Below are 18699 nucleotides of genomic sequence, written 5' to 3' on the forward strand. Positions count from 1 at the left end.
GTCCAAACACTCTTTGATCTCCAGCAGCTCAGGGCTGTGCCCACTGCCCTGGGCAGCCCATTCCATGCCCACCACCCTCTGGTGCAGAACTTCTCCTTCACCCCAACCTGCCCCTCCTCACACAGATCCATGCCATTCCCTCCAGCCCTGTCACTGCCACAGACAGCAGAGCTCAGCACTGCCCTTGACTCCCCGTGAGGAGATGCAGGGTGCCAGGGTAGCCTGCCCTCCCCACAGCCAGGGCTGAAATTTCGGTGAGGAGCGGCTCGCCGACCCACGGCACTCCGCCCGGCCCCGGTGGGCGGAGCGGGGCGGGCGGAGCGGGGCGGCCGCTCTTCAACTCGGCCCCGCGCCGTGAGCGCCTCTTCCGGGCAGCGGGGCGGCGCGGAGCTGGGAGCGCGCGGGGCCGCGGTGAGTACCGGCAGCGGTGTGCGTGGGGCTGGGCCGCGGGTGGAGGCGTCACCCTGCCCGCTCTGCCACCCCGTCCTCCGCGGGGAGGACCCCGAGCTGAGTGTCGCCGCCGTTTCCTGCACCAGGACCCCTTGCTTCCCCGCCTCCTCGGCGCTCCCCGAGCGGGGTGCTGTGTCCCCAGGCAGTGCCCCGCCTGGGTGCTCGGTGGGAGTAATTATTTCTTCACTGAGTTGTGAACGATTGCTGTATTTAAAGCAGGTGGGGGTGGAAGTTGGCTTCGTACCAGTTTAAGCATCGCCTGTATGGATCCCATATATATCCATGTTAAAAAAAAAAACCAAAACTATGGTTAAAGGCCGTGAACGTGTCTGTATACAGCCTGATAATCCTACCTCAGCTTACAGGGCAGAGGCAAGTTTGCAGCAATCAGCAATGACACGAAATCAGACCTTGAGTTAACCCTTCTTAGCTTTTTCTCTCTGAATGACGAGGAGAGGTGTGCGACGTGTCTCCATCCCGTGGCGTGAGCAGGGGTGGCAAACTGCAAGCGCACAGTGCTGCAGCTCTGACGTCTGGAAGCAGCTTTAATGCAGAATGATGAAATCTCCCACCCAGTGACATGCCAAAGATGGCTGCTGTGTTGAGGAGAGAGCCCCAGCAGCAGGCACTATCCATTTAACGCAGACTGCTGCTTCTGTTGCTAGGCTACAAACAGGATGTACATTTATGAGCAAAAAAAAGTATCTTGCAGTGTTGCCACGATTTGCCTTCTCTGGCATTCAGTTTGTTCTTGTGATTGCAGTACACTACTGCAATCACAAAAAAGTGTACTGCAAAGTTTTTCTTATCATCTAAATAGATGTTTTCTGGATGAAGAGGCTTTGGGGAAGGAAGACTGCAGATGTGTTTGTTAGCATTTGGTGTAAGCGTATTGCATCATACTTCTCACAGTGCTGTTTCTTTCAAATTGTGGTACCAAGTACAGTGCAAATAGAGGAATACCACTGCTTTAATGACCCTGGTAAGTCTGATAGCTGCTGCTTTGCCATCACACATAAGTGCTTTCCACCTATCCTGCCTTGATTGACATCCCTGGGGAATGCATTGTGATCTTCCCTTTGCTGGAGCAATTGGAATATGTGTAGTAGCTGTGTTTGCATTTCTGATGTTGTTTTACCAGAGTGTTGTAGTTTTAAAGTAGAATGGGTCACCTTTTACTAATCAGAAGGAACTTCATTTCCCATTTTTTCTCTGAAACCAACATAACCTCTGTTTTCTTGTCATTTCTTTGAATTTGTTTGGGCAAGGAAGGCCTAACAAGCACTCCAGTACATTACTGGAGGAATAAAAGTGCCTAACAGAATCTTACAATAATTTTTACCGAAGCACCATGAGAGGTGCTTCAAAAGAACTGAGATCTGCAGTAACAAGCCAAGCGGTGGTGGCTGCTTAGATTTATAAGCAAGGCAGAGGAATAAGAGAGCTGTCCTTCTCCCCATTTTGTAGCAGTGGGTAGTTTTCTGAACCTAAAACTTTTCCAGCCTACATCTCTCATTTCCCAGAGTAGGGCATTGGCAGCTGTGTGGCCAGCTCTGAAGGACAGAGATCTACAGGCCTAAATGTGTCACAGCTCTTCTCTCTCCTCATGAATCTGCACGTCGTATGATTTCAGCAGCTATTCTATCATGATAGGATTCTGAATAACAAAGGGGTACTGCTGTTACCTTCTATTTTTAATCAGCTTTCAGAAGGGAAAGAAAAGTGATTTTGTTCTCCTTTTACTTAAAAAAAAAAAAAAAGGAACACTTAGCTCCTAGGAGATTCTGTGTATTGTGATCTGACCCAGATGCCTTTGTATCACCTGAAGTGTGGGATCTAAGACGTGGTAAAGGGTACCATGGACGTTGCGTCTTTCTTTTAGCATTTGTGTTGGCCAGTTTATTTCCTTCCTCTATGCAGGCTGCTTTGAGTTCTGCAAGTATGTGTAATGTTGTAAATGTGATGTTGTAAATGATTTGGTTTGGGGAGCTGAGGTGTGAGATGTTGCAGTGTTTGTTATCACATCTGCACTGCTATGGGCACAGTCTTCTCTTCTTTAGGCCAACTCTTGTCCTACCCAGCTTGGTGTTTGCTCCATTTCTGGAGCTGCATGTAAGGGAGGTGAAAGGCCACTCTCATTTACAGAGTCCACTTCAGTAGGAGAAGGTACTGGAGCCAATAATCTGGACTCTGGCCCCTATGAAACCAAAAAGGAACAGGAAATTCTGTATAGAGAATGAAGTAATCTAAGGATATTTTGCCAAAGCATCCCCCACTCAAGAAAATCCAGTCCTTTGTATCCATTCAGGAAAGCCTACTTCTGGGGGAGTTTTCAGGCTAGTGTCTCTCAAAAATATTCCCTCTGACAACATCACACTCCTCAGCAACCTACAGGCAGTTCTTTTATTCATTGTCAGAATCACCTCCATGCTCTGTCGAGCAGTGGCAGGAGCTCTCTGCATCTCTCAAGGAGTGGGCATTTTGACTCTCAGGATGCCTCTTGTCTCAGAATAGCGACTACAGCTTTAAAAATGTCAGCTTGTATCAGACATGTCAGGATACACAGTTACATCATCAATACATTTACTGTTCTGTTGCTCTGCTCTCAGTTTTAGCTTGGATTTTGGAAACAATTAACAATGCATCTGCGATGTTTTTTTACTTGCAGAATGGATTTTTTTTCAGGACTTGGGTTAAAATGCAGGCTGTAAGTAACATAAGAAAGCACATATTGTTGCAAGGAAAGTAGCAAATCTATCCTTCTTGTTCATGTACTGCTACCTGAGTGTGGGTTACTGAGCTCGAATTCAGCCTCTAGCTTGAGTCCTCCAAGTGCAGTATTGGTGACAAATATGGTTCACATTCTATAAAACCTCTTTTGTTTTCAACCATGTTTCTTTTCATCCATCTCAAAACCAATTATCAAATGTCTGTGTTGCTCAAAACTGTCTCAAATGGTCGTTGCTGCTCTTTTGGCTGTTGCTACAGTGTAAGAAGTGATAGATGGCAATCAGTGTGCTGTCTGAAATGCTATTTGGAAACAGAACAAGGGAGAGCTGGACTGACAACTCCTGAATTGGCATTTTTTTAGGGTTGTTGCAACCACTACTGTTGACCTTTTAAACAAGGTTTAAAGTCTTCTGCTATTGCTGCTGATTCTGCAGTAAATCTAAATGCAGCCTTTGTAGTAAAATTGATGATTAGGCTTTGTGCTGGTTTTATGTAATAACTTTTTAAGAGAGGCATCTCTCACTTAGTTTCAAGCCCTCTTTTTCCCTCCCATTAGTGTCAGTGTAAACATTACAATGTGAACTTGCAGACCGTTCCATCTGATCAGAGGGCAGCAGGTTTTGGTGTGCATAGCACTGGGACATTCAATTCAAGGTCACTTTCTGATTGGAAAGAGGGGTTGAAAGACATAGTCAAAAAGTGAATTAATTTAAATAAAAGATGTTTGTAGAGGGTTATTCAGAAAGCAGAGTTGAAAATGGCTCTGCAGGTAAAGGAAGACCTTATTTTTGGATCTGGATAAGTAAACTTCATTGTTTTAAGAGTTTGTAATCCACATAGTCTGTAATCTGGTCCTGCAGCTGAACTTCTGGCAACATATTGCATCAAACCACAGCCATTCCCTTTCATCTGTCATGTGAGAAGTTGATGAAGCACGTGATTACAGTCAGCATTCTGAAAACATGCCTTGATATGTAGGAATGACTGCAGTGTGAAGCACAGATCCTTGTGGTGTTGGTGCTTGAGGAGCTGCAGTGCCAAACAGCCACAGTGTGAAACCACAGGAGCACAGCTCTGCCTACAGCAGCTGCAACAATTCCACAGCACAGCCACTCTGCATGGCACTGGGGAAGAGGGGAGTGCAGTAGTATGAATATGCCAGAGGACACTCAGCACTTTGTTATTGGTTTAATTTGCTGGTGTGGGGTGTTGCTAACGTTGAGGGTGTTTTTCTATTCAGTCAGTCATCTGAAACAGCAGAGATAGTGATTTCTTGCTGTGTATTTTCCATGATAGATATTGTTTCACTGTGCTATGATGTCATCTTTGTCATTTATCTGCTCCTGTAGAACTGATCCTCCCATGATGTGGATGTGACTGCAGAGTGCTGTTTCAGAATGAATTATTTCAGTAATTTAATTAATGCTGTTTCCCAGGTCCTATGCTAATGAGTTGTTTGAGGAAGAGGGGTGTTCAGACCAGATTGGATAGTTGTGCTGTTTACCTTTCCACCTTAAAATCTGAGGTGCTGCTAATTGTTTTCCCTTATTTTGCAGGTGTTTCCCCCCCCATTACTGCTTACTGAATAGCAATAGGTTAGGGAAGAATAAATTCAAATTGTTAGTCAACTAATAAAGGCAAACTTCAGCAACTACCTAACAATTGTCTGTAAAACAAAGTGTATATCTTTACTTCATTCTACATTTGTGCATTTACTTTCCAGTCCCTTTTGCAAACTTTCTACTTGTAGTTCAGTTGGGTTTATTTTAATTTGATTTAACCTCAGAGCCCTGTACTTTTTCTTCTCACATTTTTATGACAAGTATTTGGATAATTAGAGCTTAAACCTTGGGCATGCTTAACTTATATTGAGGACAATTTGACACAAGTGATGGTATTCTAAAAATATTTTGCTGGGAATTGTGTGTTTTCAAGGCAGAGCTTCCTTAGCTTTCTTTGACAAGGAGCACTGTAGCAGAGCGGTGACTCAGAGTCCCGAGACCAACAAACCCAGCAACCTTTCTACTTCAGTGCAAGTTTTGTATGTCACCAAATCTTATTTTTTCCAGTGTCTGGACTTGTTACACTTACTTGCATGGATAGTGTCAGCTCCTTTGTGTGTGCACTGTGGTCCGTCCCTGCACAGAGTCTGGTTTGAAACTTGCTTAGATAACTTGTATTGTATTTACTCATATTATTGAAGTGCAAGCCAGTAATGTCAATTGCATGATTTAGAAGAAAATGTTGTGTTATTGGACAGCAAGCCTAAAGCTGATTCCTTTTTGCACAGGAGCAAATCTTTTGCTCTGTGAACACCAGTGACAGTGGAGTCCATGTGCTCTGCTTTACCTTTGTAAAGACCAATCCTATCAAAATGAATATTTTCTGTTGCTGTTGTCATCTTTTTAAACAGATGCAGTGATTTCAAGCATAAACTTTAGCTGTAGCATATGCCAAGGATCCCCCTAAAAAGTATGTTTTCCATTTTCCTGCTGCTTTGCTTTTTGCTGCAGCCCTGCTAACACTTGCCATTCAGCTTATTTTTTTCCTTAGGATATATCCTCACAGGAGGGTAGAGGTATGTTGGTAGCAAGGTTAGACATGCTCATCAATTTAACTGGGGCTAAGTCCTTGTGGAGGTAAGGATGTGGTGTGGCAGTGGTTCCCTCCCCTGTTCTTTGCAGATCCACCTCCACCAGGATAGTCCAAGTGACTTGGGGTGAAATTATACTAAATCAGTCATTGTTTAGATTTGTTTTTTTTTGTGGCAGAAGCTCCATATGCAATAAAAATAAATCCCAGACAACCCAGTAATATATACAATGCAGTTTTCACCACTTGCTGAAAGAGTGAAAGGAAAACAAAGAGTTTCTATAATGCAGTGCTTTTCTTTAAGCATTCATTGGGCAGTTTTAAACAAATTGACATGAGCTGTCCTAAGCAGATTTAACCCTTCCTAATGAAACTGATAATTTAATTGTAAGAATATTGAAATGGACTTTCCCCACAAATCCTAAACTGATAGGGGCGTACTCCCAGAATGATTTCCCAGCCCTTTGCAGCTGTCACCATTTTAGACCAGGAGAACATCTGGTTTGTTTGGCTTTTTTCATGATATATCTCTGTTCACAAGGGAGCGTCTTTCATGGCATAGCGATGTGGGAGGAAAGAAATGCAAGGAGCATTTCCTTTTCAAATGCTCAGTATCACAGCTCTGCTATCCACATCTTTTCATTTCCATGACAAGTATTCATCACACAACACACCTGCTGAGAGCTGCAGCACATGAAATGATCTTACTGATACACAGATGTAAGGTGGTGTCTCTGTGGTGTTATGAAATGTTTAACTATTGGAGTACTTAGGGCAAATAGGAACATGGAGTAACAGGGCAAGAATATTCAGTTGGAAGTGAGGGCTGAATTCTCACCTTCTTACCCAATGCCTCTCCCCCTTTGCTGCTTTACAATTGTGTCCATTCTTCTGACACACACACAGTTTCTGTTGACTTCTTGAGCATGTGTAATGTTGGGAGGACTTGAGCTCCCTGGGTTACGTTGGCCGTCCATCCTCAGATGATAGTGAGGTGCTGGTACAGGCTGCCCAGAGAGGCTGTGGGTGCTCCATCCCTGGAGGTGTTTAGGACCGGGTTGATATGGGGCCCTGGGCAGCCTGGTCTAGTGCCAGATCTGGAGGTTGGTGGCCCTGCCTACAGCAGAGGGGTTGGAACTCGATGATCCTTGGGGTTCCTTCCAACCCATGCTATTCTGTGAGTCTATGATATTGGGAAACCCTGTGCTTCACATAATAGGTGTATGGCATAGAGTAAAACAGAGGCATTTAGGCCTTTATTTCTGTAGAATTTTCTTCTGTAACTAACAGATTTTTCCACTTAATGTACAAGAGAGGGATAATAATAATTAAAAAAAGCTCAGTTCTGCAAGATATTTTTTTTTTTGTGCAAATATAGCTATTTTTCATTGTAGAGTCTTATCCGATTGAGACGTGTTAAGAAATAAGACCCCTGAATTGCAAATGTTTCTGCTTTCTTCACAGAGTTTTTGAAGATGTCAGCAAATATACCACTAAATATTAATATCAAGGAGCCCCGATGGGATCAAAGCACTTTCATTGGACGAGCCAGTCACTTCTTCACTGTAACAGACCCCCGAAATATCTTGTTATCTGATGCCCAGCTGGAAAGTGCAAGAAAAATAGTGCACGATTACAGGTATGACAGTCATTTTTAATGCTGGCCCAAATAAGTAATGACAGTGATAAGAATATCACCATTAATAGATTTAAAAGGAAAAGTGCTGGTTTTATTGTAGCACACTTTCTTCTTGTTTCAGAGCTTGAAACATCAGATTACTAATGAATGGGGAAATTAGTCATCTGAGGAAAAACTATTTGAAAATATGAGTGTGTTCTGAAAATAGTTAATAGAAAGCAGTTTAAAATAGCCTCTTGTGTTGTATTTTTGGGGCACATAGCTATTAAATCAAGGTAAATTTCCAAAGTTTGGCACTTAGAGATTTTAGCTGTACATTTTAGCTCAGGCCCAGTACTTATGTGAGGAAGAGAAGTTTGATGCTGGTCGTGTCAACTCAGCCAATACAACCACTGCTGGGAGTTTTGATTCTTTTTTATTTTACCAGTTTATTTAAAAGCTGAAGATGTACAGGGTGACTATGAGGCAAGCTTAAATTAGCATCCCCTGATGCAGGTTTTTTTCACTGGAAGTTGCAGCATTTTATGTTTATAACAGTTGTGCTTTTTTCTGTTGTCTTGTTTTGTTGTTTGTTTGTTTGTTTTTTATTTGTTCCAAGACAAGGTATAGTGGCACCTGGATTGACTGAAAATGAACTTTGGAGAGCAAAGTATATCTATGATTCGGCCTTTCATCCAGACACTGGTGAAAAGATGGTCTTGATTGGCCGAATGTCAGCTCAGGTACCCATGAACATGACTATCACAGGTTGTATGATGACCTTTTATAGGTAAGTAGTAGTAGTGTAACACATGAAACACTTCCCTATGTCAATGGTTTGCGGGCAGATTTGGCCCACATCTGTGACAATTGGTGCGGGGAACCGCAGACCCACGCCCCAGGAAAGGGGGAAAGGGAAAAGGGAGATGGGCCTAGAAACAAAACAGCAGCAATGATCTGAGGAGGAAAACTAATTTACTAAATCAGATATCAGAAAGCAAAATAACACAATACAATATAATTGGAATTGAAGCTAATAAATCAAATAAAATGAGCATGAGAGTGTCTAATAAACCAAAGGCCTTACGCTAGCGCTGAAGACCATGTGAACTGTGAAGAAATAACACAGGAAAAGTACTCCAGATCTTGTAGAGTTTCTTTTTTTTCCTCTGTATATTTCTGTCAAGAGCTTTGTTATAATGCTTTTACTATTACTACAAACCTTTGTCCCAAGTGAACTTGTATTCATTTGCAACTCTTTTAAAATCTATTCTTAGAAGTAACTTGCACTTTCATTATTAAGGCAGTACCTCCTTGACTGAATTGTTTTATTCAGATAACCAAGAAGCTGTACGATTAGTGCTTGCAGTGGCTTTTCTTGTTTTGTCAATATTTTTGTACTGTTGATTCAGCTCTGTTTAAAAATGCTAGTAATTGTTTCTTTTTTCAAGAACGACACCAGCAGTGGTTTTCTGGCAGTGGATTAACCAGTCCTTCAATGCTATAGTAAACTACACTAACAGGAGTGGTGATGCCCCAATTACTGTCAGGTCAGACACTGAACCAAATGCTTCTGGTGTGTTTGCAAGTTCCCTCTGATGAACTGGAGTATGCTTGGTCTTTAAGGTTTGAAGTGGTAGATAAATTTGTTCATTTGTGTCTATCATCACTTTGGTATGTAGTCAAGAAGCCTGAGAGTGATGAGTGTGACCTCCATTTTTGCCCTTAAAGATAAATCTAAGGACCTTCATTAGTTCTGAAGCTGACTTTCTTGTGGATGTCTGGCAAAGGGCAGTGGATTAGAGGATATACAGACAGGTGGATTTGATTGGATTTGGGTGTTTACAGCATAGCTGGTCTACACATATGGGTTTTGATACTGATTATTTAATTTACTATTGTAGACATGACCTTAGAAATTAAATACAGAATTAAATCTTCCAAAGTGCTCATTCAGATGTAGGAAAAAATGCCAAACAGCATTGCAGAATCAGTGGAACATGGTTAATATGTTGCTCACTTGCTGTTTTTACTGACAGTGAAAGAAAAAGGGTTAATTTATGGAAAAAGGGCTATGTTATATGGAGAAAGGGCTATGCTTTAACTTTTGTTAAGTGGAAGAGGCTTACTGTGTGTGTAAAAGTTGTTTCTTTGTGAAAGTGTCATGAATAGAATTGTTGTGCATGTACAAACATTGTTATTTTTGTTTCAGCCAGCTGGGAACAGCCTATGTTTCTGCTACCACAGGTGCTGTTGCAACAGCTTTAGGACTTAATGCACTAACAAAGGTATTGCTGATACTTTCTCCCATTCTTAATCAGATTTTGGTGTTCTATGAAATGGCTCGTTTCTCCCCCTCTGGATCTGTGTCATGCTGTGCACAGGTCCTGTTATGGAGTAGCAGTTGCCTTTGGCACTTCTCTTCTTTAGTTCCTAATCTTATTTTTACCCCAAATAGTTTTACATATATATGAAATACCCTATCCTTTCTGTTTTCATAACATAAGATGTGTCCAACTTATTAGTTTTTTTAATGTGTCAAAGAATCCAGCAGTGTTTGAAGGTTAATTGCAGTGGATGTGTAATTACAATGACATGTGCCTGTTACCACAAACTGTACAGGTGTGCTTTTAAAGCACAGTGTCATTTCTGCAAAGGTGAAACAGTACTCTACACTGGCAGAAGAATGTGTGAACTGCTTCTCTTAAATACTGATAACTCAAATTCCTTGAACAAATGCACAGCATGTTACAAAAAAAATCTATTTTATATTCTTCTGTTTATGCTTTAGTATACTGGGAGTGGTACAGCACTGACAAGCTGAGAGAGACTATTCTAAGCAGAGTAATTAAGATTATACAAGAGGCTGACTAGATGAATAGCTTCATGCAGTAAGTGTTCTTAGGTGCAAAGCAGCTGTTAAAATGCTGCTGGCTGTAACCTTGCCATTGAAAGCAGTGAACTTAAGGTCTATTTAGTGTTGCCATCAGCAATGTTCAGAAGCTGGCATTTATCTGCAGTGATGCTACTAAATTAAGATGGTTTTTGCCAGTCTCCTGCCAGTGCTCACCTGAGCATATATCACCCTATACTGATAGAAGTATTTATGACTTAAGCCTTGCTTGTTTTATGTTTGCCTCTGCCTCACCAGGGATTTTTCACTGAATTTTAATTTAAAGGAAATAAATCTCATCTGTCATTAACAAGTGAAGCATCTTGATGTGACCTTTGGGGAAAAAAAAAGATTGTAATTATTTTCTCTTTTTCACAGCACATCTCACCTCTTATAGGGCGGTTTGTTCCTTTTGCTGCTGTTGCTGCTGCTAACTGCATTAATATTCCACTAATGAGACAAAGGTAGGGAAAGGCATAAAAAGAATTGTCATTGAGTTCTTAGATCAGCAAAGTACTGAAAAATGAACATTATATACCTTTAGTTTGTTTCAGAACCTTGCAAAAACCTTGGGCATGATCTTGTTTTAGTTGATTGACTGTGATGTGTAGAATAGAACATTCTCATTCTCTTCAGATAAATATCTGTTTAGTTCTTCAGCCTTATATCTCTGTAACCAAGTACCTGTCCTTTAAGACTTGATCATGTGGGCCCTCTCGATACAAACTGTGCTTTGGAAAAATATAATCATTTCAAAAATGGTGCTTCAGATCCCACATACAGAAGTTAGTCATAGAAGTTGGTAGTCAATTTTATTTGTCTGAGGTTACAAAAGATGCACTTTCCCAGTAACAAAGTTCCATATATACATATAGTTTGGCAAGAAGTAAGAATAGAAATGAGGAAAAAGAAAAACCATCCTCTTGCAAAGACAAGGTTATGAGCAAAAAAAAAAAAAATAAAGAGAATCTTTTAATGTTTATTTTCACAGTGAAGTTGAGTCCATGGCAGTCATCAGTATATCTGCCCTTCTGTCTGCTTCTCACTCTTTGAAGGGTTCTTCCCTATATGTGAGCTTTGCTCAAGTGCAAGATTGTGTTAAAGCTCTGATAGACAGTAATACAGATACAGAAGTGTAGTTTGCTTTGTGCATTCCTGTACACTTCCAAATATGTTCTTGGTTAAAATGAAAACTCAGACCAGAATGCCAGAGAATTGTTATAGTTCAGTGAAACTAATCTGCCTTTGTTCTTTATGTTCAAAGTGGGAAAGTCTACTTTGAGAGTAGTCCAGAAAATTCTATTCATCTGATTTTCTTGAAGAAGAAACCTTTCCCTTCTGTGTACTACAGAAGCAACAGAACTTCTCAGAATAGGAGTAACATGACCCAAAAAAGAGCAGATAAATGTATGTCAGTCTCCATTGTATTTTTCCTTCTTATTCAACAGAGAGCTCAAATTTGGAATCCCCATCACAGATGAAAATGGAAACAGACTGGGTGAATCAACAAAAGCAGCTGAGCAGGCAATTACTCAGGTGGTTATATCAAGGGTCCTCATGGCTGCTCCCGGCATGGGTAAGAGTAACTTCAGTCAAATACAGCTCCTGATTATGTTTCTACTGTGACAGAACTTGAGTTCTATGTAAGTGATTTTCTCAGAGACCAAACTATCCTACAGTTATGCACGTGGTATTTATATTTGTTAAATCTGTACCTCTTACTGGAAAACATTCACAGTATGTTACACTGAGGTGCAACAGAACAGTTCCTGGGGTGCTTTTGTAGAAATTATGCATTTATTAAAGGAATGGTAGCAAATTCTGCTTGAGTGGAACTGGTTTACTGAAGGTATATGCTTTCACCAGTGCCAGGTTACTGAGCTCAGGTTTAGTTACCTGTGGAATTATAAGTTCCACTTATTGGGAGAGTCTGCTTTTGTAAATAGCAATCCAGTATCTGATAATGGCATTGTGAAATAAAAGCTCAGTTAATGACAGACAGCTGTGAAAACTGAATTAGTGTTAGTTCATCTATACAGAAAACGAAATCTGTGTGCCTTTATCTCTGAGGTTGATGTGGTTTTTTTGTTTTTCTCATTTGCAGCAATTCCTCCCTTTATAATGAACACACTGGAAAAGAGGGCCTTTTTAAAGGTTAGTCTTAGATACACTATGACTATGTATGTGTATTTCATATACTGTTAATATTTTCATATATTAGAAGTACTTTGTCTTGGTATTCTCCTCCAGAGCACTCCTGGAGGACATCACTGGAGAGCATACAACAGCTGTTGCTTTCTTCCTCTCTCACAGATAGAGGTGTCTTAGCTCTTTTAATCTTAGAGGACATGAAGAAATTACTCATTTATTTTGTTACTCTGGTAATTATTCATAAAATGCAGAATCCTTCCCAGTAAAGAAACTTTCCTCTTACCAAGACTTGGAATGTAGCTTGTCTGAAAAATAGTAAAACCTTGTTTAATTCTTTTTCTTCCCAAAATATCAGTAAAAGAAGCTTTGCTTAGCTGCTGTAGCAGCATTTTAACTTTGGAAGTAATAGTGATGATAATGGCTTTTTCAAAGGATCCTTTAAAACAACTCAAAAATGACTTTACAAGCTTTTGACATGGGGAAAAATGTCACAAATGCCATCAGCTCAACAGGCAAATATATGACATTAGTGTAGAAGTTGGGAAAATACTCAGGATTTGAAGACAAATATGTGTTGTTTGTGTGGTATCAATATAAGGGTGTTGTGAATTTTTCAGATCAGCAAAAATCAGCGATTTCTTCCGTGACTGCTCAGCGGTCTTTGGTACCATCATGACACCGTTCATGCTCACCTGTTCCTCCCCCTCAGCCTCAAAGTCTGAGCAGAGGTGAAACTGCTCTTCAGGTAGTCAGTGGTAACACGTGGTAGACTTTAGTATAGTAGCCTTTAAGGAATGAGCTGCATTTCTAACAAGCAGCTTCAGCGTGTTCTGTTGAGGTTTCAGATGCACTGCCCATTTGCAGCATTCCAACACCATCCACACAAGCTTTACTAACTCATTTTTCTTAGTCTTTGCTTTGCACATCATCAGCACTCTTAGGAAAAAAAAAACTTATAAGCTTGCCAAAGCCTATTAAAGCAACATGCAGGGCCAGAAAAGTCAAATGGCTGTTAAATGATGAAGAAAATAGAGGGACTGTTTTGCAGTGTGATAGAGAGAGGTAAATCTGGAATGCTGGTCTCAGTGATAGCAGTGAGTCATCCTTTGATATTTTAAATAAGTTGTGGGTTCCAGAGTACCATTCATCTCCACTTTCTGGCATGATTTTGCATGAGGATACTTTGATTATAATACCACTATAGCTTACAGCACTTCCAAAAATTATTTCTAGAAAATTATTCAAAAATGTTTTTAAAACACAAACGCATACTTGCTGGTTTCTTGAGTAGAAAGCTTTAAAAATTGGGGTTTATGTATACACTGCTTTTGCCTTTGATTTCAACCATTGCTTTGACTCCATTTTGAGGAATTAAATAGTGCAGTGACTTGTTGGTGAGGCTGCATGCTGGCTATATGCTGCATGATTAGCTACTTGATTAGCTCCATGCAGAACAAAATCATCATTACATTTGCTGCAGCAAGAGGATCCATAAGCAACCTTGCTTTAAGGGACAGGGTTTATAATAACCTTTCATCTAAGGAAATAAATTTATTTCATAGAAACATCTGAAAATCCCAAGTGAAACTGAAGATTTAATTTATAGTGCTGCTCTCACATCCTTAGCAACTGTGTTTCTCTCCTGTTCTGCATGCTATACTGATTTCAGAGACTTCCTCTTCTGCCTTTAAAACAAGCTCCTTCAAGTCTCTTAGTCTGTAGCTAAAGTAGATCTTCAAAACTCTTACAAAACTAGAACAGAGCATTCTTTTCTTTTAAATATAATTCTTGAACATCTTGTGCTTTAGATCGTTCCATGCTTTCCTTCTTTAGCTGTTGTTTCATTTAGTCATTTTCTTGAGAAGAGGCAGAGCTAGCCTGAGAGAACTGACAGCTGGGGATCTAAGAAAGAAGCAGAAAAAAATTTATTTTGGCTTTTGTTTGCTCCATTTTGTTTGCATCACTTCTCCACTTTCTCCTTGCACTAACTGACAAAGATGCCCTAAAGTCATCTGGAAATTAGATCCCAATTAATCTGAAATTGCCTTCTTCCCTATTTAAATAATACATCTTTTAACAGAGTACTTTTTTTTTGCCATCTTGCACTTCTCTATTTTCTCTTTGAAAGGATGTGCAGCCTGCATCTGAGACTTGCTTTATTATTTTAAGTTGTTCCCTGGGCAGCCATTGACCTTCTAGTGTCAGTGCTTTACCAGTCTTAATTAACACCATCTGGTAAAACTCTTGAAAAATAAGAGCTATAATTCAGAGCAAGCACCTTGGGAAACTTTGCTTCAGCAAGTGAAATAAATGTTATTTGCATCATCCGTGTTCATAGCTATTTCTGTCTTTCAGAATAATGACCAACTCAGATGAAGGTTTGAAACCAATATCTATTACTTATTTGTCTTTTCAGTTACAGAAATAGTTGGGGCTTTTCTTTTACATATCTTGCACTGCAGTTCTCAGCATCCCTCTCCTTTAATTCTCCTTGTTTGCTGGAGCCAGTTACTGTACTGAGTTCTGACTTGTGTTCCCAACTAAACATAGGACAATGACTTTGGTAACTGCTGCCCCTCATCCATGAGCTGTGATATGCACAGTGCAGTTCCTGATCTTCCCCTGTCAGCCATGGGGTCTCTTGCCATTGGAACTCTCCCAGTGTATAAAATTTAAAGCATTTTGAGTGAATTTATTTCATACGGGAGTCAAAGGTGTATGTAGTGGATCATCAGAACAGTGGAGCACTGCTGAATTCAGTCTTTACCCTTCTTACTGTTGCGTTTTCCATTTATTGTTGGAAGTTGTTGCTGAATTGCATGGTTCTTTCTGCATTTGTTTCTGGATTACAGGTTACCACCAGAAGAAGGAAAAAAGAAAAAAGAGGAACAGTGTTCTACATCGTTTTTTCTTTCTCTCAGCCTCTGGAGAAAGCTTCATATGCAGGCTTGGTTACTGCTGCTTAGATCTTAATTAGCACCAGCTTTATCACACTGAACTTTCTCAATTTCCTCCTCCTATCTATCTCACTTCTCAAATACTGCCTGTCTTTTGTTCACCAGTTTTCCCTCTAACTTCTACGTTTCAAATAATGCCTCTTGCAGAAAAACATCAGCTTTGTTGAGAGCATCACCCACTGTAACACATTCCTATTCATTAGCTCATTTGTTTAAAAATCAGCTGTGATTGTAGCATTTGTGGTATATGTTCTACTTATTAAAAACACTGATTTTACTGTAACAAAACAAAAGAAGCCCTGTGTTGCCATGATATTTGAATAGATGTGGTTTTATTTCATTAGAAGTTTCAGCTGGAATTCTAACATGGGCTACAGGAGGAGATTCCTAAAGCAAAGACCCAGAAGAAAACTATGCTATGTAGTTCTGCAAGTTACAGTACTGTAGGCTATGCTATAAAGAAAATGAGTCTGTATGTTGTGGGTTGCATTCTTAGCTTTGTCTCCTAGACTCTCTACTTTTTTTTCCTTAATAAGAGATTGCAGAACTGGAGTGTACCAGGCCCTGTGCTAAGCAAGCAAATTCCTACACATCAAATCATATTGTAAGACAGGAGGAAGGGCTATCATTTCCCTGATATCTGTTAGTTTTGGTTGGCAGATGCAATCGGCTGTTGCACACTAAGCAGTCACAGTTGAGTTGAAGGCAGTTGATAGCATGGAGGACAGCTACAGCCAAACTCACTGTGCCCTCAGGAGGTCTGCCAGCACATTTCACCAGCAGCACCACTCCCAGCTTGCTGGCTGCAGTGGGCTTACAATGGCTCACAAAGCTGCCCACAGATGCAGGTTGTATCAATCAGTTCATAAGTAAAATAGTCACCTAGTGTAGTTTCCAAAGGACACTCAGAAGAAGTGTATGCTGATATTATTGAGAGTTTTCTTATGCTTGAAGGAGATTGGGATAAGGCTTTCAAACCATAGCTTAGGCTTAAGGTATGCTGCTAATTGTTTTGCTTTCATCATGTAAAACAGAATTGTAGGTGCAGGCTGTCCCTTCCAATGCAGGTTTCCAAGCTGGGAAGAGGAATAAAATATACCATACTCACTGTCTATATTTTATTTTAAACAGAGATTTCCATGGATGAGTGCTCCCATTCAAGTTGGATTAGTTGGATTCTGGTGAGTGCCTTCTTTGGATTGTCTGCTATTTTAAAGATGTAAGTGCAGGGGTTGTTTTTGAGAAAGTAGCAGCATTTGCATTTTGTATAAAGGTTAAAAAAAAGTGTATGTTGAAGCGAGACAAGGAGCAGCAATGATATATTCCTCCACTGATCTGAGAAATTGGAACTACAGCACTTCATTCCCACATCCATGGCTGATAAAGTTTGATAATACTGTAAAAAAGGAAGCAGTTAAAGAAGCTGCCAGAAAAAAAAAAAAAGCAGGGGCTAGGGCAGAAGAAAGGGAGTAACGAGAAAAAGTAAGGTGTGTAAACAGCTTGATTTTAAGAAAAGATTCTTTAGATGCCACATGTATAAACAGTAATCATAAACTAATCCTGGAGTTTGAGTTCTTTAAACCTGTGGTTAATGGAAGGTCTCACTTGCTGTTATCTAGCACCTTATGTTGCCACATACACCAGTGCAAAGCACTGAAGTGACATCAGGTGAAAGTTTTATACACATTTTTAAGGGCATTGCTTATGCATTTGAGTGCTACGTAATACATAAATGATTCTAAAAGTATTATGCAGTGAGAAATAAAGTTGCATAGTATTTCATTAAACTTTACCTTGCTATTCATGTCAAAACAAAAATGAAGGGATTGGTCCTTAAGACCAAAATTTCCTTTTAGCACCCTAAATGTTGTAAACCTGTTTTTGTCTTCTCTAGCCTTGTGTTTGCAACACCCCTGTGCTGTGCACTGTTTCCTCAGAAAAGGTACGTATTCCTGTTAATGTCATTCTTACTTTAATGTTATACTTCAATGCATGCAAGATACTGCAAAGAGCCACAAACAAGTTGACATTGCCTCGCAGGGCACACAGTCTTGATACCCATATAATATGATAAACATGAGAATATTCAGAAAAGTAATAATGTTACCCATCACTACTGTAGTCCAAATCATCTGTTAATGTCCAGTAAGGTTATGGCTTCATTAAGTACAGTTGTATTTTCAGCTAGAAACTTCCCTGGTCATAGAGAACAGCACTTGACTACATGTGTTTATTTCCAATTTGACTGTTTTCCATCAATACAAACTGCTCAGTATGAAAAACTGCCTTAAAATAAAACTCACAGCCAAGATCAGAATGAAATCTGATGGATGGGTTGCCTCCAACTGAAGTTAACTCAAATTGCAGTATATGGTACAAACAGGGTCTTATATATTCAATTTAGTTGTCTCTCATCATTAGTAGAGATAGTCAGAATTACTACAAGTTTGCTTTAGGAAACTGAAGCCATTTATGTGAGATCCAGCAGCTGAGTTCACTTTAGCATGTGATGACTCAAACATTAACTGAGTGAAATCAGATGACAGTAAGTTAAATACAGCAAGTTAAATAGGCAAAATACAATGTATTATGAGAAATATCCTTAGAAAGGGAAGTTTCTATTAAGAGAGACAACCTTAAGCAACTCCCTAGATTCCTACCTTCATGATAGTAGGAACTCAGCTGTTTTTTTAAGGTATGGAACATCTTTAATGCCTTTTAACTGGGAGGTTCCTTTGCCTGACCTGTGGAGCATAATTCCTGTATGAGGAGGCTTTTATAAAGTAAAATCTTTCCACAAATCCAGGCATTATAAAGAGATGTGTCAATTTTATTTTGGAATCAAGTGCTTGTAATATATAACCATTTGTTTCTTTTGCTCAGTTCTATGTCTGTAACACTCTTGGAACCAGACTTACAAGCAAAGATCCAGGAGAACAGCCCTGAACTAGAACGTGTATACTTCAATAAAGGACTATAAGTCAAGGAAGGGACAATACCTTACAAGGAGGATCGTGTGAACTTATTTTTATGTGCCAACGCAGTTGAAGAGAACTCATTTTAACTGGTCCTTTTGTTAAACCACATTTTGATCATCTGCATTGTTTTATCTTTAAAAACTTCCCTCACTGTAGTGTTTAAATTACAGAAGGTCATTTTGTCCACTTTGTTATAGATTAAAACTTTTAACCATACATATGCAGAAATGTTTACATAAGCTCTCAAGCAGCTACAATAATAAACAAGCACACAGGAAAACAGAAGCTGTGATATTGGATGCCCCACCTGTTCCGTAATGGTGGGGCAGG

General features: G+C 40.0%; 1 protein-coding gene across 1 annotated transcript; it reads left to right on the forward strand.

Moving 5' to 3' along the window:
- The first annotated feature begins 348 nt into the window (after positions 1 to 348).
- Positions 349 to 18654, forward strand: SFXN1 (sideroflexin 1). Its single transcript, XM_065734587.1, has 11 exons — positions 349 to 411; positions 7237 to 7411; positions 8010 to 8180; positions 8842 to 8940; positions 9603 to 9678; positions 10662 to 10747; positions 11732 to 11859; positions 12388 to 12437; positions 16523 to 16572; positions 17286 to 17333; positions 18275 to 18654. The coding sequence occupies exons 2-11, from the start codon at positions 7248 to 7250 to the stop codon at positions 18369 to 18371; spliced, it is 969 nt and encodes a 322-aa protein (XP_065590659.1). The 5' UTR covers positions 349 to 411; positions 7237 to 7247; the 3' UTR covers positions 18372 to 18654.
- Positions 18655 to 18699: the final 45 nt, after the last annotated feature.

This window comes from Cyrtonyx montezumae, unplaced genomic scaffold, assembly GCF_038088225.1.
Source record: "Cyrtonyx montezumae isolate F1298 unplaced genomic scaffold, pur_monq_1.0 scaffold_18, whole genome shotgun sequence".
In the NCBI taxonomy this organism is placed as follows: Eukaryota; Metazoa; Chordata; class Aves; order Galliformes; family Odontophoridae; genus Cyrtonyx; species Cyrtonyx montezumae.